Genomic DNA, 24,716 nt, shown 5'->3' with positions numbered 1-24,716 from the left:
ACATTTTAAAACATCATATAAATGGCATCATACCGTACAAATCATTCTGCAACTTGCTTTTTCACTCAACATTGCATTCATTTTAACTGCTGCACAGAATTCCATTGTATGAATATACCATAATTCATTTTATCCATTCCCCTACTGATGGACTTCTAGGTTGTTTCCATTTCTTTACGCTTAAAAACAACGCTCTAACGAAGGCTCGTACAAATCTTCTTGGGTAGCCCAGAAGCGGGCAGCAGAGTACGCACATCTTCACCTTGCCAAATGGCTCTCCACAGTGATTGCACCAATTTACACTTTTCTCCAGCCGAGTATGAAAGTTTCCTTTGTTCCACATCCTCTCAAACACTTGGTGTTGTGAGGTTTTTAAATTTTTGCCAATCTGATGGGTACGAAAGAGAGACTCACAGTTTTTAATCTGCACATCCTGTAAGGATAATCATGTTTATTGACTATTTAGACCATTATTTTAATTTTTAATTTTTTTCAACTTTCACATTGCCGTTTGATTCTATCATCACCTTATGGTGATTAATGCTAGAGACTCTGCATCCAGGCTGCCTGGGTTCAAACTCTGGCCCCATCACACCCACCTAGTGTGTGAGGACACTGCTTGACCTCCCCAGGTCTCAGGTTCCTCATCTGTAACGACAGAGCAGCACCTCCCTCGTGGGGTTGTGAGCGTTTTATGAGTGAATACACGCAGAATGCTCAGAACAGTGCCAGGGAGGTCGGATGCTTTACCCTCAGCTGTTCCTGCAGTGCTCGGCCAGATTCCCACAACAGACCTACCAACCCTCAGATGGGAGAGCTTCAAAACATCTTAAATCTTGGTAACCCAGCTAAATGGCGTGGATCCTCCTGAGTCAATGGCACGTCTGAATCACTGGCAACATGTTCTTTTCTGAAGTCATATCAACTACCCACTTGATCAGGAGTTATGTGTACTACAGGTTCAGAAAACATTATCCCTACATTACTGAGCAAGTCGTATTAACAATGAATGAGGTGGGAAACAACAGTAAAACCAATGTGGCATAACGCTTCTGACATTAAATAAGCATCCAGCACATATTGGTGATTGCCTAATAAGGAAATGCTGCTGATCTGCCTCTAAAGAAAACTTCATTGGTGTTGAATCACAAACCTAGACTGGCAGGAAGGAGGTACAAGGACGTATGCACAACCCTGCTCTTGACCTTGACCTCACCAGGCTACCTGGCTTCTGTACTTCTACTTTGATGCACCTCCTTTACAGCAGAGTTTTAGCAGGATCCTGCTTGAGTGTCTAGCATTCAACACTCACGAAAGAGGGCAGAAACCCCTGGTTTGCCTCTCAGCTCCCGCGATCCCCTACGCAGAGGGGAGGACCTTCCCCCCATCAAGGTCTCAGACAGGTGCCTCGATCTTCACAAGAGGCCAGCCAAGTTGCCCAACCTACTCATCTTGAAAGCATACAGATTGACCTTCAAACAGCACAGGATATCTGCCATACTGCACCTAGCCAGAGGCAATAATCTAAAGACATTTGCAGCTCATTTCTTGTCAGAGCCAGTTGAGGACAGTGGTATTGACGGAAGACTGTGTCAAGCCCATCCATTCCTCTAGACTAGATAGCCTCGGTTTATCCACGGCTTAAGCCATCTAAAAGCTGCATAACGTTAATACAGCGGTATTCTCCGAGGTGGTGATTTTATTTTCTTCTTTTTAAACTCTTGTATTTTCCAAATTTTCTACCATGAGAAAGTGTTCTGTTTATAATAAAAGAAAAACATACAGGTTACTTTTAAAAGCTTCATACTTGGAATAAACTCCAGTCCCCACTCCCACCTCCCAACCTAAGTGCCTTCCCTGAGCAACAACTGATAGCATATTCTCTGCTTCCATGAGAAAACGTAATGAAAACAATGATTTATGAAACCCAAAACTGCCCTCTCAGGGAGTTTTTTCCTTTGAACAGGAATGTTGCTGAGGTTCTTCTCTACTCCACCACTCAGTTCATATTACCTGTAAGCCATATAAGAAACTTCTTGCAGAACTAAACACCAGGAAAACAGTTTCACCTGAGAAACTGGTGTCCTCTTTCTTCATGTTCAGTGAGAATTATTAAACTTGTAGGGTATTCTCTTTTTATTTTGGGCAACAGAAAGGTCAGATGCAAATATGAATTATAACCAATCACTAAGCAGGACCTTATGCCTACGCAGCTTAATTCTCAGGATCCCAGGCTCTAACTTGGTGTTTTAGTTTGTTTGTTTTTAATATTTTTCTACTGAGTGGATGTATTCTTGAAGCAACCTGAAACCCTTTCATACAATAAGGCAGGACACAGTTAAATATAACTGTTGTCTACACTGCTCAACATTAATGCTTAATATTTAAGTCCCCAAAATTTTAAACTGAGACAATAAAATCATGGTGCAGTGTCAATAATCTTTCTCAACTAATAAATAAAAGCTTAGTTGAACAGGAGGAACTAAGAATTAATTATGATTTCACTCCCAGAGTTAAACCATTAAATTTCTTTTCCTTCACTTATGAAGGATATTTAATTTTTTCATACCAAGATAGAGGAAACAAATACAGCAAAAATTCTTCCAGAACTATACAGACTAGTTAATAGAGCAAAAGAAGGTAATATTTTATAGGTGTTATAAACACAGACATTGACATCATCAGATAAGATGTGTTCAAATCTTGACATCACTGCATCATAGCTTGAAAATAAAATGGGGCAGGGTAGAACCAAATTCACAATTACTAATTACTAATGGTATGAGTTTGCCCAAATGTAAAATGTGGAGAATAACTATCTATTAAATAACCTATATGAAGTGCTTAAAATAATGCATAGCATGTTATCCACTCAATCAGAATAGCTGTTTCTGTCATTGTTTTTATATATAAAGCCTAAAGAGCTCTCTTCTAAGCATTTAACTATTTCTGCCGAAGAACTACTGAAGGATTTTCTTGCATAAGTGCAAAACAGAAATACTTCTCAAAGATAAGTATTTAGCCTAACAATTCAGTGATTAGGCACTCTAACCAACTTACCTAAATTGTCCAGTGCGAAGAAAACAAAGAGCTCGGTTACCATAAAGAAGGTGATTTTCAGGTCTTTAAAATAAAGAATGTTTCGTCAGTAAAGAACATTACATACAAAACAAACAACACAGAAATCATAAGGCATGAAATAATTTTCAAAAACTTTACATCTGTGTGGCAGAACAGAAAGAATATAGTTCTTGTTCCTTCACTTCCTGAGTAACTCGTTCAAACCAACTTAAACTTCCCTGTATTCAAAATGAAGATTAAAAAGTTCTACTTTTTCTGCCTAGCTCATAGGGCTGCTGCAAGGATCAAATGAGACACATTAAAAAACTAGCAAACGACAAGTATGCTATTAACTGTACAGAACAATACTTATGTAAGTCAGAACTGTACCACCTTCACAAAGAACTCAAATAAAGGCAGCCTGTAAATTACAACAGTAATTTAAATAGCTTCATTTCAAGTTTGTCCTTTTTGGGTCTATCTTACTGTTCCTCTACCTCTTCCTAGAAGAACAGGGCAGCAGGCTTTCAGACGTGGTGGGCTACCTGGATTCACTCATTCCCCGTGGAGACAGGTAAGACAGGAAAGAGAGCAGCCGTCTACAGAGCAACCTCCTAAGGCTGCTACAGTATTAGGTGGGCCAGCTAAGACGTCAGTAAGAGCCAGGTGAGGCACACTTGCAGGAATGCTACAAAATTCTAGCAGCTGAGCAAACAGAAAATGAGGGAGAGAGAACACATGCATTCTCTCAACAATTCCAACTATTACCCTTTAAAATTCCCTCATAGAAAGCACAAATCCCTGAATGGGTGACATCTTAAGTACTAGTAACTAACCCTTTGTTATCAGTTAATAATTTGGAAGGAATTAGTTGAGGGGAAAACAAGACCAAGAAAGAATAGATGACTCTGTACTGGAAAGCTTGGGAACAAACTGGGGCAGGGTAGAAGCAAATTCATAATTTCATCTGACTCGCTTGAGTTATACAACTTGATCAGTAAGTTCATCTACTCAGGTCATCTCATGCTTCTAATACCTATGGGTGAGAAAACATATTCTGCATAGCAAATTGATGATATTCTCCAATTCCTCATCTTGCGTTTCTTTCTAATAACTAGCATTCTAACTTGATCTGCCACATTAAAAGGGTCTCATTGTTCTATTTTGCTCTTACCTACATTCAATGGCTCTGGTGTAATAGATAATAGCTATATCAAATCTTTCTTTGGAAAACTCTTCATTTCCTTTCATTTTCATTAGTTCTCCTTGCTGAGAAATCAAGGTAAAAGAACACCCATCAATTAAATGCAAAGGGAATTTAGGAAAAATGGTTCTGGGTTTCTACCTCAGATATCAGAAATAACCTGGGGGTTTACTTAGGCAGAAAATGAGAATTCAATACCCAACATCTTGGAATATACATTTAAAGAAACCTGTCTGTCTCTAATGACTCGACACTAACTTTGGTAAAGGGATATTAAAAAGTAAACAAAGCCATCACATTATGAATAACATTAACAATTTACCCCTTGTGTACCGTATTTGGCAGGCCCACTTTTAAACAGACCTTGACATGCCTGCATATGCAGAAAAGAAATAAGATCCAAGTAGAATTTTAATTTTAGGTTAGAAAATGTGATATTATTAAACAAACCTGAGTGCTTAAAAAATAATATATAAATCAATAACATATAGGCACTGTTGATTAGACTAACTGCCCCCCCCCAAAAAAGAGGTGACCTATAGCAAGGATGAAGTAAAAACAAAAATAAACAACAAAAAAAAATAAAATCAAAGATGCTACAGATATAACTAAAACTTTTCACCTCAAACCTTCAAATTTTCAAAATAAACTAATTAACTACTATTTACTGGATTATATCAATGGCTTTAGCTAGAGAATTAAATAGAATATTAAATATTTTCCTAAATCCCTTTTTTAAAATTTAGTTAAAATCATATTTCCTATGAGTGAATTGTATGGCATGTGAACTACATGTCAATAAAGCTGGTGGCAAAGAAAAATCATATTCCCTCAACTAATTAAAAGCCTTTTAATCTAAAAGAAAATCAAATTTATATTTTCAATTAACTCTTAAAATCTATAACATTAGAAAATTCTGATCAAGATGGCTTCCTCTTCCAAAAAATATATTCCAATCAAAATTTATTTAAAATTTCCCTCAAACATGTTATCAAATTTTATAGTTCCTTGTGTATTGACATCAGTTTTACTGAACTTTCCTATGAGTGTTAATAAAAGTTCTAACAAGCAAATCTTAATACTTACAAGTAAATATTTATTCTCACCTCTAGACACTCCGCACAACTTTGAGTTTTAAATTCTTCAAGCAAATTGCAGTTTTCTGTTACAACTTTAGTAATGTGATACTTGTCTAAATTTTATTTTTAGGAGAGAGTGAGAGAACATTTGTTTAAAAAAAAAAAACAAATTGGTATTGTTAATGTTCTAATTCTTAGGCTACGTAGGTTGAGTCTGTAAAGTTCAAGATATTATACTTTCTAAATAATGTTTCTTATAATCTTTTACATATATCAACAATATATTTTTTAATAAACAGCTGATAAAATGTTTCAGAAAACATTCGATTCATTGTGTGCTAAGAATCTAATCTGTTTCATTTCTAGCATTTAAAAATCTTGTTTATTACTACTCTAGTTCTAATTGTAGTTAACAGTGCTCTGTCATAACACATTCCAAATAGGCCTCATAATTACTCAAGTCAATTCAGCAAACATTATTGAGCTATGGTGTACCTGGCATGAAGTTTAACTAAAATTTCTGAAAACAAAAACCTGAGAAACTACTTTCTAAAATGTGTTTAATATAAAAAAATGAAGAATTTAAAATGTCTTAATTCAACATTTTGATTCTCATGAATGTTAAAATTTGACATTTTTTGAAACATTATTCTCATAAAAATTTCATAAACTAATTAAAATGCAGTAGGTAATAACCAAAATTTATGTTAAAAATTTATCAGACATCATTTTCTGCATTTTAAGCTGTTCTATAAAAAAGATTTTAAGTGGTAAATAATAATTTTATTGCAAAACTATAGTTACGCTTCTAGCCAAACATATTCATTTCCAAGGCAAAAGCAGTACCTAAAATTTAAGATTGAAGAAAGAATTTTGGAAGGTGACCAAATAAAGTAAACTAATACTAAAGGGACAGAATTAGATTATAGAATAAAAACCCAAACTTTCAGATCAGAGAGACCTGACTTCTCATCTAGGTTCTACTACTTAATAGACTAAAGAAATATCACGTAACCTCTCAAAGTTTGCTCATTTCTAAAATAGGATCACAGCATCTACCTGGCAGAACTAATATAAAAAGAGACAACAGAGAGAGAGAGAGTCAGAAACAAGCCCAAATGGGTGCCCAGTACATGATACTGGTCCCTTTACTTCCACCATAAAATCTAGGCTATAATTAAAGGCTTTCCAAACAACGAAGAGAACAACCTCTATCAACGTTATACAGCCCACCATCCAATAAACATCAGGAAAACCTGTGTTGGGGCTTCCCTGGTGGCACAGTGCTTAAGAATCCACCTGCCAATGCAGGGGACACAGGTTCGAGCCCTGGTCCAAGAAGATCCCACATGCTACGGAGCAACTAAGCCCACGCACCACAACTACTGAGCCCATGTGCCACAACTACTGAAGCCTGCACGCCTAGAGCCCATGCTCTTGCAACAAGAAAAGTCACCATAATGAGAAGCCTGCACACCACAACAAAGAGTAGCCCCTCTCCCCACAACTAACCAATGCAGCCAAAAATAAGTAAATAAATTTATTTTTTAAAAAAACAAGAAAAACCTGTCTTCATATTTAAGCTTGATTTCTAACACTCAGGTCAAGAGTACAAAATGTGCCCTCTACTCAAAATGGCAAATGGAAATGGCAAATTATCAGTCATTATCAACTAAAGAGCCAAATACTTCCTGTTTCAAGATCCCTATAAAAACACTACTAACATTCAAATATTTTAGAGAAAAATATTTCACAAGGTAAAAAATATATAAAGCAGATTCATCATATATAAGAATAACAAATTCATCAGAGAAATGAAAATTATAATCTTAGCTCAGTTACTTCTCTTATGAATGAGAATACATGAGCCCCAATGTGGTCTCTTTGGGTATTACATATTAATAATTTATGGCATCCATTTGCTAGGATGTTTAAAAAGTATTAACAGCACAGATATCATCAAGACAGGAAATACAGAATAAAATTAACTACAGGGTTAAAGTTCTCTTATTCAGGCTTTTACTCATAAGAGAAAAACATTTTTTAAAATCCTAAGATAAACAAGAAATCACAGCTACACATTCTATTTTCCAAAATAATACCTTTATAAAACTGAGTCAAGTAACAATTTAAAGCATTTATACTTACATTCAGTAAAGAAAATACTTAACATAGGCCAACAATTGTCAACTGCTCCTAACCTAGGTAAAATTGTTACATCGCCTGTGTATTTCACCCAATTCAAAGCTTCTTCCATTGCCAAGATTTTCTGTTTCAAAAAGAGGGATGAAAAATGTGATTTGTGTATTAATTAAAAGTTTACATGTGGCATTATAAATTTATCTTATATAGTATTTCAGATTCTTATTACAAAACTTGTACAACCTCATGTTTTCATTACTATAGCATGCAACTTAGAATAGCTAGACCCCAACACACAAGTTAACAGAGACCACAGACTCACATATGTTATATCTTCAGGTAACCTCAGGCCACCCTCAGTGCCCAGGATGCTGCTGCAATGATTAAAGACCTGAAAGTTGAGGTCTACAACCTGGCCAGAGGCTGCCCTAGGTAGCAGGAGAGTACAGTAACACAAGGTGAATAGGGGTCTCAGATTTCATCTAAACTAGGACTGCCATCCTTACCTTAAGATTAACGGTATCTACTAAGATTCACGAAAGGGACTATGTACTTTAAATGGTCTGTGGCAAAGAGAAGAATAAGCATATAGGCAACAAGAGAAGGGCTTGGTTGGGCAAATGAGCACTCAGTGCAATGACCTTCACGAAGGGTCAAGAGTTCACAGAAGTATAATTCATACTTCTCGTGTCGGAAAAGATTTCAGAAATTAAATAATGAAGTCATCAACGCTGGCGTCAGGCTTACGGGAAACATGTACATGTTTATGTCACCAGTAGCATTAAAAATTGGTTTATTGGGGGCTTCCCTGGTGGCGCAGTGGTTGAGAGTCCGCCTGCCGATGCAGAGGACGCAGGTTCGTGCCCTGGTCCGGGAGGATCCCATATGCCGCGGAGCGGCTGCTCCTATGAGCCATGGCCGCTGAGCCTGCGCGTCCGGAGCCGGTGCTCCACAATGGGAGAGGCCACAACAGTGAGAGGCCGGCATACCGAAAAAAAAAAAAAAAATTGGTTTATTGGGAATTTCTTGGCAGTCCAGTGGTTAGGACTCTGCGCTCTTACTGCTGAGGGCCCGGGTTCAATCCCTGGTCGGGGAGTTAAGATCCTACAATGTATCTGGAGATCATCTGGTAATTGTGTATCAAAAAAAGTTCATACCAGGGGCCTAATAATTTCATTTGGGAGAGAATGTATGCCAGGTAAACAATCTAAAAGAGGAAAAACAATCAACTTGTAAAAGAGCCTCAAAATTACACTACATATATGGGGAAAAAAATGGTAATAATGCCAACTCCCCAAACAAGGAGATTGCTTAGGCAAAATATAGAAATCAGTACTACTAAACGCTACCTATAAAATGCTGACTGGGCCTAGTGTTGATACAGGGGGCAATGAGAAGTGAGAAAACTGCCACTTATTCAAAGTGGTTGTATTGTATTCCCATGTTAACACTTACATTTTCTATTTTATAACCAATTCTCAATAAGCCTCCAATAAAGAATGAATCATTCTGCAAAACAGAAAAGACAAAACATTTTTTTCCTTATTCGGCCAATCATACTCTAATTTCCTAGTGGAAAAAAAATTCTACATTTTAGGAATACTACTGTATGTACATAGTAGTCCACTTTCTACAGCACTTTCATGCCCAATTTACCTCTTAAGGACCCTAAAACAAGTCAGAAATAGTCTTACACAGGGTTCTAATAATAAAATGATTTAGTTTAAATTTTCGATGTACGGATTTTAAACTTTCAGATGTATGGTTCACTACACCTAAATTTTTTTATAAAATTACATTGGCTGGGCTTCCCTGGTGGCGCAGTGGTTGGGAGTCCACCTGCCAATGCGGGGGACACAGGTTCAAACCCTGGTCAGGGAGGATCCCACATGCCGCGGAGCTGCTGAGCCCATGCGCCACAACTGCTGAGCCTGCGCTCTGGAGCCCGCGAGCCACAACTGCTGAATCCCGTGCGCCACAACCACTGAGCCCATGCTCCGCAACAAGAGAAGCCACTGAAATGAGAAGCCCACGCACCGCAACCAAGAGTAGCCCCCACTCTCCACAACCAGAGAAAGCCCGCGCGCAGCAACGAAGACCCAACGCAGCCAAAAGTAAATAAATAAAATTTTTTTAAAATTACACTGGCTGATATAAGTTGCTGCAAAGAATCTGCAGGAAATAAGTATCAGAATGCCCTTTCTAAATTTAAGTTTGCAATCAGAATTATCAAGAAAAACAATTGGCTCCATAACCAACTGAAACGAGAAAAATTATTAAATGGCTTTCAAGGGAAAAAAAGAACCCTCAGTGTAGTACAGGGATACCTCCTCAAACCTGACATGATAAAGTTTACCCCAAAGAAAAAATATTCGTTGTGGTGGTGCTAACAGTGGCGTGATTTTACGTTACGAGATAGGACCCATCACTTTCAGAACCTGCAGCAAAGGTTTCTGTGAACCAGTTGCACACTTCCATTTGTGACAAATTCTAATGTCTATTTGTTAACGACAAGGAGCAGGCCTGGTTCTCATCATGTCATGTCAGAACCATAAAAACAGCCATCTACCTGATCTCTCAAATACACAGCACAAACTCATGGATAGCAGAGTAAGCTCAGGTTAACCATGACCCGTTAGCCCCTATAAATTAGTAACATGGGCCTCATACCATATAAATATCTATATTCTTGAAATGCGGGAGGGGAACACATTCTATCACTTACCGCAGCTTTCTTTGCCAAATCCACAATATCTTCCATCAACTCAAGATGTTGTAATTTCTTCAAACTTATCTCAGAAGCATGAGAACTGCTTGAAGACAAATTTATTTTTTAAAAGATTAGGGTCTCATATATAAAATTCATTGAATCTTACACTTAACTATATGTTATACCTCAATTTAAACTATTTGAATAAAATTAAGTTCTCTTACTTCACTCTAGGTAATAAGTTATTAGGTGGACAAAAATACTAGTTTTTTCTTTCTTCTGTACTATAATACTGGTATTCATAAACAAGCATATTAATTTTTCCTTATTCACCTTCAAATCTACCATCTAACGCTCTTCAGAATCATTCATTATAATGTTACCATGATTATTTATATCCAAATCCCAAGTATTAACTTTTTCCACTCTATTAAACAAAAGTAGAGTTGAACAGTATACAGGAATGAGACATAAGCCTTCCATTGCACTTGGCATTCCTCAGTACTGGGCAACACATTCACCACTGTTCATACAAAATGGGTTAACAAGCAGTAACTTACTTCGCCTCCACACAGGGGTGCAACCGTGATATCACAGAACTGTGCTGACGTTGAAACAGAAGTGGCCAGAAGACGTGTATTTTAATGGCATCACAGTAATCTTGCAGGATAGAAATAGGTTTACTACACCACATAGTGCAGATGTCAAACTCTTAATTAAAAAGAAAAAGTTTTAAATTAATATTTTGTGCCTCATTTTGGAATGAATCAACTGTTAAAAGACAAAAATGGATATGGAAAGGTAAGAAATGAATGGATGAAATATTTTAACCTGTCAGATGTTAAGAATATCTAAGTGTTAGCTAAAACTGTTTTAACAAAGAAAGGTTTTTTAATTTCTAGTGAAAAAGGATAATAAAGAATAAACTTTATAAAGATATATAAGTCTGTTATGTTGATGTGAATGCATGAACCTCCCTTGATAGCTCTTTCAACAAATTAAAATTAAAATACCAAAGTACTCACCTAAGTTTCCCTCACTTTGGGTATAATCTTTATACTGTCTACCCTGAAAAAGAAAAAAAATTCTTTTGACTTGTATCTGGTAAATGCAAAAGTAACAGTTCTTGATTTTTAATGTAAGGGTTATCAATATTAAACTAAAAACTTACAGTACGTTTACTTTTACACTTGAATACAACATCTTCAACCACTGAGTCTTTTGGCCTCTCTCAGTGTCTCCCCCAGTCTGTTTCTATGGCTCTCCCTGAGAGCCTTTAGTCTCATCTCCAGTTAAAAAACAAGCTTTCATCAGCACTGCACATTATCCTTGTTGAGGCACTGCTTACTTTTCCATCTGAAATGACCTCTTCAAAAGCCATACATATCTCCCTATCAAATCTTGTGTAGCACAAAAATATCTTTACTCAGATAGCTCTATACCACAAAACCTTCAAGAAGTAAATCTTAAAGGTTCTCATAAGAAGGAAAAAAAATGTATAACTCTGTATGGTGATGGACGTTAACTAAACTTATTGTGTTGATCTCGTGATATATATATATATATATATATACATATATATATATATATACATATATAGAGAGAGAATCCTTATGTGGTACATCTGAAACTAATGTCATATGTCAATTATACCTCAATTTTTTAAAAAAAAGAAACCTTTAAGAATACATAATGTTAAAAACAAAAAGTTAAGGGGACTTCCCTGGCAGTCCAGTAGTTAAGACTGCACTTCCACTGCAGAGGGCACAGGTTTGATCCCCTGGTCAGGAAACTAAGATCCCGCGTGCCACGCAGTGTGGTCAAAAAAAAAAAAAAAAGTAAGAAATCTACTTACCACCCCATCACAGTAAAGTTGAGTCACACGAACATAATCATTGGACATAAATTCGGAGGCAAAGACACAATCATCCATGTAAGGGCACTCTTCTAACAAGGCATAATCTGCTACAGTGAAATTTCCCAGGGCAAAATCGTCCATGGTGCACCATCCTAAGGACACAACAAAACCCAAATCAATAATTAAATCATTTGAGATGATATGAGAAGCAATTTTCCTAGCTTCTATGGTATATCTGAAAAATACCTGGAACTTACGCCCCAAGGAAATAACTCCAATGAGAACATTGAGCTCTGGAAGATTCTCATCCTCATTTGCTAGTCTCTCCCCTTGACTCTCCTCGAGTATCAGTTTAATCTATGTCTTCTTTTTGTCAGGTTCAAAGATTCAGCATCTCCAGCCTGAGTTTAACTGTTTACATGTCTCCTTTAGATGGAAGATGAGTAAGGGCATCTTATTCATCTCTGTATGCGCCTAGATGAACGAACAAAAGACATCCTTCCACTGCTGCCCTTTTCCCTCAACTGCTTTTACTGCCTCTGTGAAACATGCTGTTTCATCATACAGAAACTCTGCCACATGCTCAACCTCCTGGCTGGAACTAAACCCTAACTCCACGGAGAAAACGGTTTTCTCTCAGCTGTTCATATTCTCCTATCCATGCCTCAGTGCGTGTGTCCGTCTCGGGCCAAGGGGCAGAGCTGAAGTGGCGCAGGGAGACTGTGTAGCCTCGTAACCCTCACAGCCGCATCCGGACCTGCCATGCTCCCAGCAGTCGCTGCTCCTAATGCTCTCACAACAACTACGGCACGTGATCGGCGCTGCAAGGCTGCAGCAGCAGCAATGCCCCTTACGTGATCAGCGACCACGCTCTTAAAACAAGTACTTCAGTGGGGGGAAGGGGAATTAGGGCTAGAGTTTCAGACTAAAGTGTGTTCCCCTGAAGAAAGTTCTATAACAAAAATGTACAGCTATCAGTGAATAGCTACAAAACCTAAATATCCCTGGAAAATGCGGCATTTTATTACTTGTAACTCTTGCCCAAGTAGTGGCTTTCTTTTCCTATCATCACCAGCACCACCATTAACACCATTTTTTATACCTGTTCACTTCATCACTATTATCCCACTACTGTTAGGATAAACCCAGTTTCTTTTTTCCTAAGCAAGACCACCATCAGTCCTGGGAAAACCCATCTGTTTCTTTAAGTAATCCTCCTTATGCCCAAGTTGCTGTACAACAACCTCACAAGATCAGAAGTGAAGACCAATGACCACCTTCCTAGCAAACTGCCGGTACCATCTGTCCTATGTTGTACCAGGTGCTTTACACGTACCATCTCACTGATCCTCACAGCAATTCTTCACAGGCCCGGCTATTATCACGGTCACTGTACAGATGGAAAACATGCATAGCAAAACTAAGTAATCTGCTCAAGTTCACCAAGCTAGGCAGGATTACACACCTAGGTCTTCTGATTCCAGTTTCCTCTCAAACACTGTATTTCACTAGATCCCTGTTTCGTTGTCACTGCCGTCTAGCTGCCTCCTGGCTGTTGTCATGTTTAAGAACACAGGCAACTAGTTCCCAGTGTTCGCCTCTTTCCTCCAATCATCATTCCGGCCACACCAACGTCCGTGTAGACAAACCTCCAGGACTCTAGCTAGCTTTGCAGAGCAGCCCACCTCACCTAGGCTCTTCCTTCACAAGGTCACACCTTGGACCACTGCCCAGGTCTAAACCAGTTTTTAAATCTTTAACTCTGATTAGCTCCTCTCCAACCACACCCAGGAATCATTAGGACTTACATCTCCCCTATCTCCTACCACATTCTTCAACATCATCAAGAATTCTTCCTTTCCTGCCATTCAAATCCTCCATTCTCGTTTATTTTCACTTTCCTAATATTGGGTTTCCACTTCCACCATCTAAGGGAAGCTGCTTCAATAAAGCCGTTAGCGACCTTTTCCAATAGACTGGGTATCTACAACGTCCGGAACCTGACCTGTTCTGGATGAACAATACTTCCAGAGTTTAGAGAATTTAACTCCAAAAGTAAACAATGACTGGAAAAAATAAAGACATTTTAGCACCCAAAGTATGGCGCATAATATGGGGCATATGCTATTCTGGGAAATATATACACTTTTAAACTCATTTGTCTTGCAAATGTTTTTCGTATATAAATACAGAAAGAGCCAAGAACGGTCTGTCACAGCCCACACATCACCATCATGGCATCAGTTACAATACAATTAATGTGCTCAAACCTGGCAGACTGAGCCACTGGGACACCATGCTGGTCAGTCACAGCCTGGCATATCTCACTGATACCATGCCCTACACCAACTGTACCGTAATGACGACATTGGTGTTATTTTTATTTTCTGTTTTGTTTTAACCAGAGAGGCGATGCGGCATAGTGGTTAAGAGCATAGACTCTGGAACCATACTGCCTGGGCTTGAATCCTGGCTCTCCTATTTCCTGAGTGTGTGATCTTGGACAAGTTACTTAACCTCTGTAGGCTTCAGTTTCCTCACTTAATCAAATGAGGACAGCAATCCTACCTATCTGATTAATCCATTAACACATTTAAAGTGCTTTTAATAGCACATAGTGCATAGAAAATGCTACAAATATCAGCTATCATTAACATATTAGATGAATGTTTTTTTAATCCGCTACTTGGATGCCCCTAACTAAACGGTCTCCCTTAATTGCTAATTCCAAAGAGCACTTTTCAGCTTACAACTTACTTGACGCTGTTGACCACTTCCTCCTTTTCAGAACTCTTCATTTGGACTCCAAAGACCATCTTCTCCTGGTTCTCCTCCTATTCTTCTGGCTGCTCTTCCTCAGTCTCCATGGGCTCTTCTTCTCCATTCCCCGCCACCCAAATGTCAACTCTCTTTTCTTCTCACGCTTACTCTCTCCTTGGGTGACCTTATCCACCATTACCCATGGCTTAAAACAGCACTTTCTGAACTTCCATCATTTGCATAGCTTCACCACAATTTTTGCCATTTCCACAGATCCCACATGTATTTACTTAATATTCTCTTCTTTTGGGGCTCACTTGGCCTAAGTGATAATATCCATGATATTATAGGTTTGAAATACAGCTTACGTTTTTCATACACGTTAAATTCCTAACAATTAAAATTTTTTTATCTGTGTACTACTTTAAATTACCTCATACTCACTGTAGCAAACCACGGCTGACATGTCCAAATGCTGAAGACTCTCAAATCTCTCCAGGCTGGGTTGCATCTCATAACTTCTAGACCCTCCCTGTCGACTGCTTCTGGGTCTTAACCAAGATGTCCCGCAAGCCTCTCAGATTCAGTAAGTTCAAAAACAAACTTATCTTTTTCCTCAAGAACAAATGAAACCAAGTTCTTTCCTCTTTCTGTATGTTACCAGTTAACTGCTCTACATGCCACCTGGTTACCCAAACCAGAAATCCGGAGGTCAACCTAGACTCCTCCAGTCTCCTTCAACATTCCTAACCAACCTGACCATGAAGTCCTGTCCTGTCGACTACTCTAAGGAATCCAAAATTAGCACACATACACCTCTTCATGCCCACTGCCCGTGCCTGGGTTGTAGCTCCATCTTTTCTCCTCTGAACTACTTAAGCAGTCTTCTAACTAGTGACTTGCCTTCAATCTTGGCATCCCCTAAAACTCTGATCATAACACTTTACTGCTTAAAATAATTCAGTAGCTTCTCATCATCTTCAGGATAAAGTCCAAACTCCTTACTATAGCACAGAGGGCCTTTTGTGATCCTGTTCCTGCATCTCTCTAGTCACTCCATGACATGCAACATAGAAGCCAGTCGTACTCAGCTGCCTGTCATTTCTAAACAAACCTTATTCTGCAACCAGAATGCCTACCAGTCCTTAATACTCGATTCCAGGAAGCATTTCCTGAACTTCTCACTACCACCAAGTTTATTTTTGCACCGCTTCTCTGTAGGCGCTGAGCACCCTGCTCATATCTTTTTAACAGCAATTTTCATACTGTTTGGTCATTACAGGTTTCTCTCTGTAGATTCACTATGTCCAGAGGGCACACTGTGTCCTACTCATCTTGATTCCCTATCTCAGTGCTTCCCAAATTTTTAATTTGCATACCCCAAAGTAGAAAATTTTGTCAATCTACTTGTCAACTGTACTATTACCTATTTAATATTTTTATTTAGACTAACTCAACTTTTAACTTAGATGTAAACTTGTTTTAACAGAAAGTTTGTTACCACCAAGAAATCTTAAGTTTGGAAGGACAGAATTTTTTTCCCTAACAGACACTAAAATGAATATACTACAAAAATTAAATGCTAATGTAAAGGACTTCTGAGCCCATCAATTATGATGAACTAATGGGGCATTCCATGACTGCAAAACAAAGTGGATGCTAGATTTTTTAAATTTCGCTAAGCTCATAGAAATAGCCAACATTTAAAACCACCCTTTCATAGGGAGGGTGGGAGAGAGGGTGATGCAAGAGGGAAGAGATATGGGAACATATGTATATGTATAACTGATTCACTTTGTTGTAAAGGAAAAACTAACACACTATTGTAAAACAGTTATACTCCAATAAAGATGTTTAAAAATAAATAAATAAATAAATAAAACCACCCTTTCCCCTCAAAGCAACAAACCTCTAGCTAGAAACTAAACCCGACAGTCAACAATGATAAATCATAATGCCAAGAGCAACAGTGGGATCATGGGCCAGAAGCAAAGTGAGAAAACTGAAAGGTTGGTCCCACGTAAAGCTCCCAGCCAAAGCTAATACAAATCCTAACAGAAGGAAAGTACCGCCAAATCAGGCTCTCAAAATTCCCACAGAGAAAGATCAATCAATCAAGAGTTCATAATTGAAAATCTCTAAGCACAGAAGGTGACAATCCACCATAAGGGAGGCAACAGAAAAAAACAAGCAATAAATTTAGACCGCTGAGGACATCAGACATTGGGATTACCAGTCTACAGAATACAGATTCAAAAAAATGAGCAAGCAACACGAGACTATAAAAAATGACTGGGGGGCTTCCCTGGTGGCGCAGTGGTTGAGAATCCGCCTGCCGATGCAGGGGTCACGGGTTCGTGCCCTGGTCCGGGAAGATCCCACATGCCGCGGAGCAACTAAGCCCGTGAGCCATGGCCGCTAGGCCTGCGCGTCCGGAGCCTGTGCTCCGCAACGGGAGAGGCCACAGCAGTGAGAGGCCCGCATACCGCAAAAAAAAAAAAAAAAAAAAAAAAAAAAAAAAAAAAAAGACTGGGTATAGCTAAAAAAGAACCGAGTGATACTTTAAGAAATTAAAAATATAATTGTTAAAAGTAAAGGAAAATAAAACACATGGGTCAAACAGATGATCAGGCACAAGTGAAAATTGATGAACAAGAACATATGCCTGATGACATTACCCAGCACTCTAAGTTCTGGCAAAGATACAAGGAAATGAAAAATATGAAAGACGAAAAGTAAGTGATCTGGAAACAGTCTAATACATATATATCCAGTTAAATTTCCGGAAGGAGAAAACAGATAAAATCAGAGAGAAAGTATTTAAAGGACACAAGGTTCAGAATCTTCTAGACCTCCTGAAGACAAAATTCTGAATCAGGAAACACATGTATCCAAAATAGGATAAATAAAAAGTAATCATCATCTAGACTTATAAGTGAAGATGTAAACCAAGGACAGAAAATCCAATGCAGCCAGAAGAAAAATAATATTTTCTTCAAATTACCATAAATAAAACTGGCAGCAGACAACTTTGCATGTAGAATAATATATTTACCATATAAACAGAAAATAAAGCATCAACCTAGAACTGAATACCCATCAAAATTATCCTCAAGAACAAGGGTAAAATAAAAATAATTTTAGGTAAAAAAATGAGTTGACCACCAAGAGACTTGAACTAACTTCTAAAAGTACCAATTAAAAATCATAAAATACCTGACTGAATTAAAAGAAAAATCTAGTAATATATTCTTCGTAAGAGACACCTAAAATCTAAGGACATAAGAAAAGTGACATGAAAATGAAGAAAAAGGTTATTCCAGATAAATTACCACCAAAAGAAAGGTGGGATAGACCAAACAGACCCTAAGACAAAAAACAAAATTAAGCATGGAGAGAACCACAACATAACAGAAAAGGTTCAACCCACTAGGAAAACAATGTTTAGGTTGCATGTATCTAATCAAATAGTCTCAAAATACATAAAAAGAAAAACTGTTAGAACTACAGGAAGTCCGTTAGAAGGTAACAGTGGAAGACTACATCTCTCTCATGATAGGTCAAACAATTGAAAATTAATACAGACAGTCTGAACAACACAATTTACAAGCCTGGTCTAACACATACGTAACAACTAGAGAATACATACTCTTCACAAGTACACACAGAATAGTTATCACAATTCCCTATGCACAAGGCCAGAAAACAAAGGCAAACAAATGTTTTTAGAAAGGTAAAATATACAATACATTCTCTGACAACATGATTAAGAAATGAACGAAAAGGAAAAATGTTAATGAAGAAACATTTGGAAATTTTAAAGCATATTTTAAAGAAAACTTTAAAACACGTAAGTCAGAGAAGAAATCAAAATAGGAATTTCAATACTTAAATTTAAAAGTTAATGAAAATACCATAAATTAAACCATGTTACATAAAGCAAAAATGAACTGTGAGGAAGCGTATAGCTTTACATGCTTATAGTAGGAAACAGGAATGACCGAAAATTAGCAAGTTAATCATGTAATTTAAGTTAGAAAAATAATAAACAATAAACTCAAAGAAGGAAAAGGAAGGAAATCATAAAGGAGAAAAAAATCGATGAACTAAAAAACAAAAATATAATAGAGAACAAATTAGGCCAAAAATTCATCCTCTGGCAAGATTAATAAAATAGACAAACTTTTGGCAAAATTAATGAAAAAAAGTCGCACACAAATAATATTCAAAATAAGAAAACTACAAGTAAAAGAGATTAAAGAGAATTAAGACAATACCATGAACTTGATGCCAATAAATTTTTTAAAATAAATAAAATTTACCAAAACTGACTAAAAGAAATGGAAAACCTGAAGTCCTATTACTACTCAATTGCTAATTATCAACAATTTACACTACTCCACACAAAAAAAGTTAGATCCAAATGATCTCACAGATAAATGCCACCAAACTTTTAAGAAACAAAGCACTCCAATCCAAACTGTCCCAGGGAACAGAAAAAAAGGAACTACTCTGCAAATGGCATAAAGCCAGTGTAACCTGAAAACCAAAATCAGACAAGATAGTCAATAAAGAAAAACAACAGGTGATTTCATTCATAAACAAAAACCTAAATAAAATACTAGCAAACTCCATCCAGTTCACAAAAAGACAGTCCATCAAGGTCAATTTGCGTTTATCTTAGGAACGAATGTAAGAGAATTAAGAATTTTTTAATGTATAAATTAGAATCTATTACACTTAACAGTTTAAAGGAGAAAAACCACAAGATATTGTCAACAGATGCAGAAAAGCATGTGACAAAACTGCAAAGATTCCCCTAACTTTAATAAAAGAGTATCTACAGAAACGCAAACATTTTTAAGGGGGAAACATTTCTTTAAAATCAGGAATAAGACATGTGGTTTCACTACAATCACATGTATGCTCTATAATCACTTCTAATGAATAACCATTATCACATCCACTGAACATAGATCTAAAAGTGTGACAACAAATTAAGGCAAGAAAAAAAAAAATTAAGGGAAAATAATTGGAAAGGAGAACCAAGTGTCACTATTTGCAAGTGATGTAACTGTCCACATACAAAACCCAAAAGAATTACAGAAAATATATCAGAATAAGAGTTTATCAAGTGGATGACTGAAGATCAATGTAAAAAATCCATTGAATTTCTATTAACTAACAATGAACAGTCAGAAAATAGAATCTAAAAAGCATCATTTGTAACAGCAACAAAACTACTAGAAACCTTGGAATCAACATTTCAAAAGCGTTATTAGATCTGTAAGAAAAAAGTTACAAAACTATATCAAAAAACATTAAAAACCTAAATAAATGGTAATACATACCTCAAAATCTTAAAGATTTCAAGTCTCCCCCAAACTGATTTCAATCATTCCAATTTATTCCCAAAGAGTTTTTCATGTCACATGACAAGCTGTTACAAGAACAGCTAAGACCCAAGTGCCCCCAGATATCAAGATTTCAGGTAAAGCTGTAGCATTAATAATCATGACAGTGTGGTATCAACACAGAGATAGACAAGTGGACAAGTGGCACAGAAAGGTGAACCAGAAACAGACCCATGCATACAGAAACTAAACACGTAAGAGAGGTGGTTCAGCAGATCACTAGTGAACAGAGGGCCAATTCAATACACGGAGTGAGGTCAATTGTAGCCACACAAGGGGAAAAAATGAATGTGGATCATTACCTCACACCATATACAAAAATCAGTACCAGATGGATTATGAACTTAAATGTGAAAGGTGTCATTTAAAAACTTCTAAAGAGAAACACAGGAGAACGACTTTACAATCCCAGGGCAGGGAAAGTTTCCAATTAGATTACATTAAAATTGAGAACTTCTGTTCAGCAAAATACACCATGAAGTGCAAAAAGACAGACCATGAACTAGAAGATATTTACAACGTGTATACTAAATAAAGGATTGATGTTACCAGTTTGTTAGTTTTAAAAGACAACCCAACAGAAAAATGGGTAAAAGATATGACCAGGTATTTTTTTGTGAACACAAAGGACAGATGGTTCACAGACAAATGAAAAGATGCTCATCAACAATCAAGAAATACAAATTAAAACCACAATGCACATCATTTCATATCCATCTGATTGATAAATATTAAGAAGTCTAACAGTAATAAGTGTTGCAGAGAATATAGATCAACTATAACTCTTACACACTGCTAATAAAAGTATATAAATTGACAAAACTGCTTGCCAAAGTATAAGCTGGTACAACCACTTCAGAAAACAATTTGGTATCATTTTGTAAAGTAGAACATTCATACCCCATAACCCAGCAATTCCACTTCTAGCAAATAGCTTACCACAGTGGTATTGACATTTTTTTACTCACAAACCACAATGCTTTAAAAATTACATATTCTTCACACTTTAAAACGACATCTAAAACATTTCAGCCCCAAGTTTAAATAATTGCAAAGGATGAATTTCTAGAGTATCACAGTGACATTTTAAAACTGACATATCATTGGTTTAAAATGTCATAATTATTACAGCACAGAGTTGATCAAAAAATAACTAGTATATATGCTGATAATTAAACATAAAAGTTCCATTTTATTGGAACTGCAGCTCTTGAGGAGATGGGAAGTGTCTCGATTAAAAGAGGTGTTCCCTAACACTATAGCTGCACGTATTTTAGATTATCCTTTTGTTTTCCACGGAGAGTTTTTCAACTGGGACACTACCCTGGTAAGATTCCATATGGGTGAGTGCTATGCATTCCTAATTTAAGGCAGAAGTGCTACTGTGAGAGGGAAGGTGGGAAAGTAGAACCAGGAGGAAGTTTCTGTCACAGGCTTCAGGCATTACCAGTTTTACGAAAGGGTACACATGGAATTTAATGATCACAAATTGATTCATTAATATTACCTGTGCCCAAGTACTCCTCAGAAAATCTTTATTACTTCCCCAGAGGTCATATACCCAGTGTGAAAAGTAAAGAAATTCTTGCAACTATGTACCATAAGATATGAACAAGAACCTTCAAAATAGCAAAACCTAGAAACAACCAAAACGTTCATCAACAGAAGAACGCATACACTGTGTTATATTCACCCACAGAATATTACACAGCCGTGAAAATTAATGACATATCTATACTGAATATCAGCGACTCTTAGAAACATAACATTGAGTGAAATAAGCAAGACCCAGAAAGCTGTATCCAGTATTCCTTTTTTTAAATTCAAAAACAATAGAAACCACACAATACATTGTTGAGCGATGTATACATATCTGATAAAATTATTTTTAAAAAAACAAGGAATGACACACACAATTTAGGATAGTAGTCACTCTGGAGGTGAGCACATTCAATATTGGTCATTTTGATTCCTGGATTGATCATTTTGATTCTTGGATTGAGTGGTGGGTTGACAGGTGTTCATTTTATTGTTTTGCTTCACAACTTGCATATATGTTACATATTTTGAAAGTATCAAATATTACATTAAAGGAAAGAAGATTTTTTTAAAACCATTCATCATATGCAAAAAAAGTATTTAATTAACTCACCTCACCTGCTAGTATTTAATTAAATCACCTCACCTGCTAGTAGAGAGGTACATCTAACATACCATGGAATTACCTTACATTAACCATTGGAACTGATACATTAGGTACAAAATAAATGTTTACTGGAATTAATCTTATGAGAACCAAATGAGATAAAGACTGAGCCAGTTAACTGTGAGAGATGAGCCCACAGGCTGACACAGGGCTAGAGCAGAAGCCAAGGTGGCTGCAAGCAAATTTAGCCGCAAGTTAAAGTTATAAGGAAGCTGGTCAGTGAAGAGAAGGCAAAAATGTAAAAGTCAGGTAACATACAGGGTTAGCAAGGGTGTGACAAATGGGTGTCTTCACTCAATACCAGTGAGAATGAAAATTAGTGCAACCACTTTGAGAGCTTCTGTGATATTCAGTTACGTTGAAGATGCATATATCCTAGTATAGAGCAAATCCACTACTAGGTGTATTTTCTCGAGAAACTTCCAAACGTGTGCACAAAGCAGACAAGTACAAAGATGTTTATTGCAGGATTGTTTTTAGAGTCAAAAACCAGAAACAAAGCCCATCAGCAGGAAAACGGGTAAATTATGGTATATTCATACAATGGAACTCTATACCAATAATTAAAATGAATGAACCAAACACAATTATCCAATTTATTCATATGTAAATCTGAAAATGTGATGCTGATCGAAAAAAGCAAGTTGCAAAAAGACACATTGTTTAATACCATTAAAGTTTAAAACACACAACACTACATATTGTTTATGGATTCACCGTGATCAAAGTATAAAATATGCAAGGGAATGATATACACAAACCTAAACACGGTGACAACCTCTACGAAAGGAGAGGCAGGAACTGAGAGCACCTCCATATTTTGCAATTTTAGTTCTTTTAAATTAAAAAGAGGATCTGAAGTAAATTCGGCAAAATAATTACATTTGTAAATCTTAATCATGGATTGGTTAGATATCCCTCTGTATTTTATGTGTGAAACCTTCCAGAAATTAAAAAGAAGAAAAAAACGGAAAATTAGGCAAGAGTAAGAAAACTGAGCAAATGAGCAGCGAGAAACAGACACCGAAACGCAGCCCTTGAGCGCAGAGCACGAACCTTTGAGCAAGAGGAGGAGTAGTTGGGTCTCTAATGGGTAATGGGTCTCAAATAGAATAAAATGCAAATTTCCTGAAATACAGAATGTCCTAACTAGAGCTGTAATTATGAGGAAACTGCTCCCAAGGGGGGAGTAGAAACTGTAAGATGTCTACCTTGTTTCCCTCGCCATGACGCCGGGCAAAATCAAGACAGTTAATTTACGTGAACGCCATAAAACACTTTATGAACCGTTAAGTATTATCAAGAACGCCCAGGATCAGCTAAAAGGTATTTGCCCAGGTGTCGTGTACATTTTATTTTGGAAGCAGTCTGCCATTGAAGGTCTTTGGGCGTGTAGGGTGCCTCTGAAAACAGTACGCCACACTGATATCAACCAACATTCACCTATGCCTTGACTCCATTTTTGGCCCTTGGCCCCCTTATTCCGTCCCCAAAACAGGCTGGCTCTACCGGCCACACCTGACATCGTAAATATTACGGCGCAGCTGGCCAGACCCGCTGCTGTCCCCCCTTCCCATTAGCGCTGGGGGAGGAAGGATGCTCCGAAGAGGCGCAGGGGACGGGGGAGCACTGCACTGATTCCTCCCTCCCCGTCCCCTCCCCGCGCTCGGCAGCCATTCGCACGAAAACAGGTGGCGCAGATGTAGGGAACACAAGACACAGGTGGGGCGTGCAAGAACGTTCACGAACACTCGCGAACGACGACCTGATCACGCACTCGACAGGACCCAGGCGCGCGCGCGAGGACTCACCCCCGGGCGGGCGATGCTGCAGGCGGGGGTCACGACTACAGGAGGCGCGGCCACGCACCCCCGGAGAGAGACTGTGACACAAACGGGGGCTTCCACACCGCCGGGGCGCCCACGCCGTCACCGGGAAGAACCAGCGCGGACACAAAGGAGCCGGGAGGGGACACGCGGGTGCGTGCCCACCCGCGCTCAGGCCGGCGGACCCTCCGCCTAGCGAAGGTGTCACCCGCGCACCGACTGGGGCGAGCGTGCGCGTGCGGCCGGGGGATGCGCACACAGAGAGTCTTCTCCCACCCTCACACAGAAGCCCGGAGGGGGCCACACTTAAAGAAGAACACCAGACAAAGGAAACACACCCATTGAGGCCGACAAAAGCGGCCACACACTACCCCCCTGCACCGGCACCCAACCCGCGCACACACACCGCGGGCGCCACGGCCAACGACGCAGGGAGACGCACACACCCCCACACTCA

The 24,716-nt window shown here is 38.0% G+C and overlaps 1 protein-coding gene across 18 annotated transcripts in view; it reads right to left on the bottom strand.

The window, feature by feature from the left end:
- TTC3 (tetratricopeptide repeat domain 3) overlaps positions 1 to 24,716 on the bottom strand; it is a 154,854-nt gene that overhangs the window by 129,793 nt on the left and 345 nt on the right. For 4 of the 18 annotated variants that reach the window (XM_067035084.1, XM_067035095.1, XM_059064051.2 and 1 more), the window contains exons 2-10: positions 12,051 to 12,205; positions 11,221 to 11,263; positions 10,756 to 10,906; positions 10,211 to 10,298; positions 8,941 to 8,994; positions 7,492 to 7,612; positions 5,371 to 5,456; positions 4,235 to 4,329; positions 3,061 to 3,123 (exon numbers count right to left, since the gene is read on the bottom strand). The exons of 4 other annotated variants lie outside the window; for them this stretch is intronic. In XM_067035084.1, the coding sequence (XP_066891185.1) occupies positions 3,061 to 3,123; positions 4,235 to 4,329; positions 5,371 to 5,456; positions 7,492 to 7,612; positions 8,941 to 8,994; positions 10,211 to 10,298; positions 10,756 to 10,906; positions 11,221 to 11,263; positions 12,051 to 12,194 (845 nt within the window). In that variant the 5' untranslated portion in view covers positions 12,195 to 12,205. Of the gene's footprint in view, positions 1 to 33; positions 389 to 3,060; positions 3,124 to 4,234; positions 4,330 to 5,370; positions 5,457 to 7,491; positions 7,613 to 8,940; positions 8,995 to 10,210; positions 10,299 to 10,755; positions 10,907 to 11,220; positions 11,264 to 12,050; positions 12,206 to 12,299; positions 12,372 to 14,810; positions 15,136 to 24,244; positions 24,688 to 24,716 lie in introns of those variants that run through there. 10 more of the 18 variants (XM_067035088.1, XM_067035097.1, XM_067035083.1 and 7 more) reach the window with 8 other exon arrangements.

Source organism: Kogia breviceps, chromosome 5 (genome assembly GCF_026419965.1).
Source record: "Kogia breviceps isolate mKogBre1 chromosome 5, mKogBre1 haplotype 1, whole genome shotgun sequence".
Lineage (NCBI taxonomy): Eukaryota > Metazoa > Chordata > Mammalia > Artiodactyla > Physeteridae > Kogia > Kogia breviceps.
This window is presented reverse-complemented; position numbering and strand designations above follow the sequence as displayed.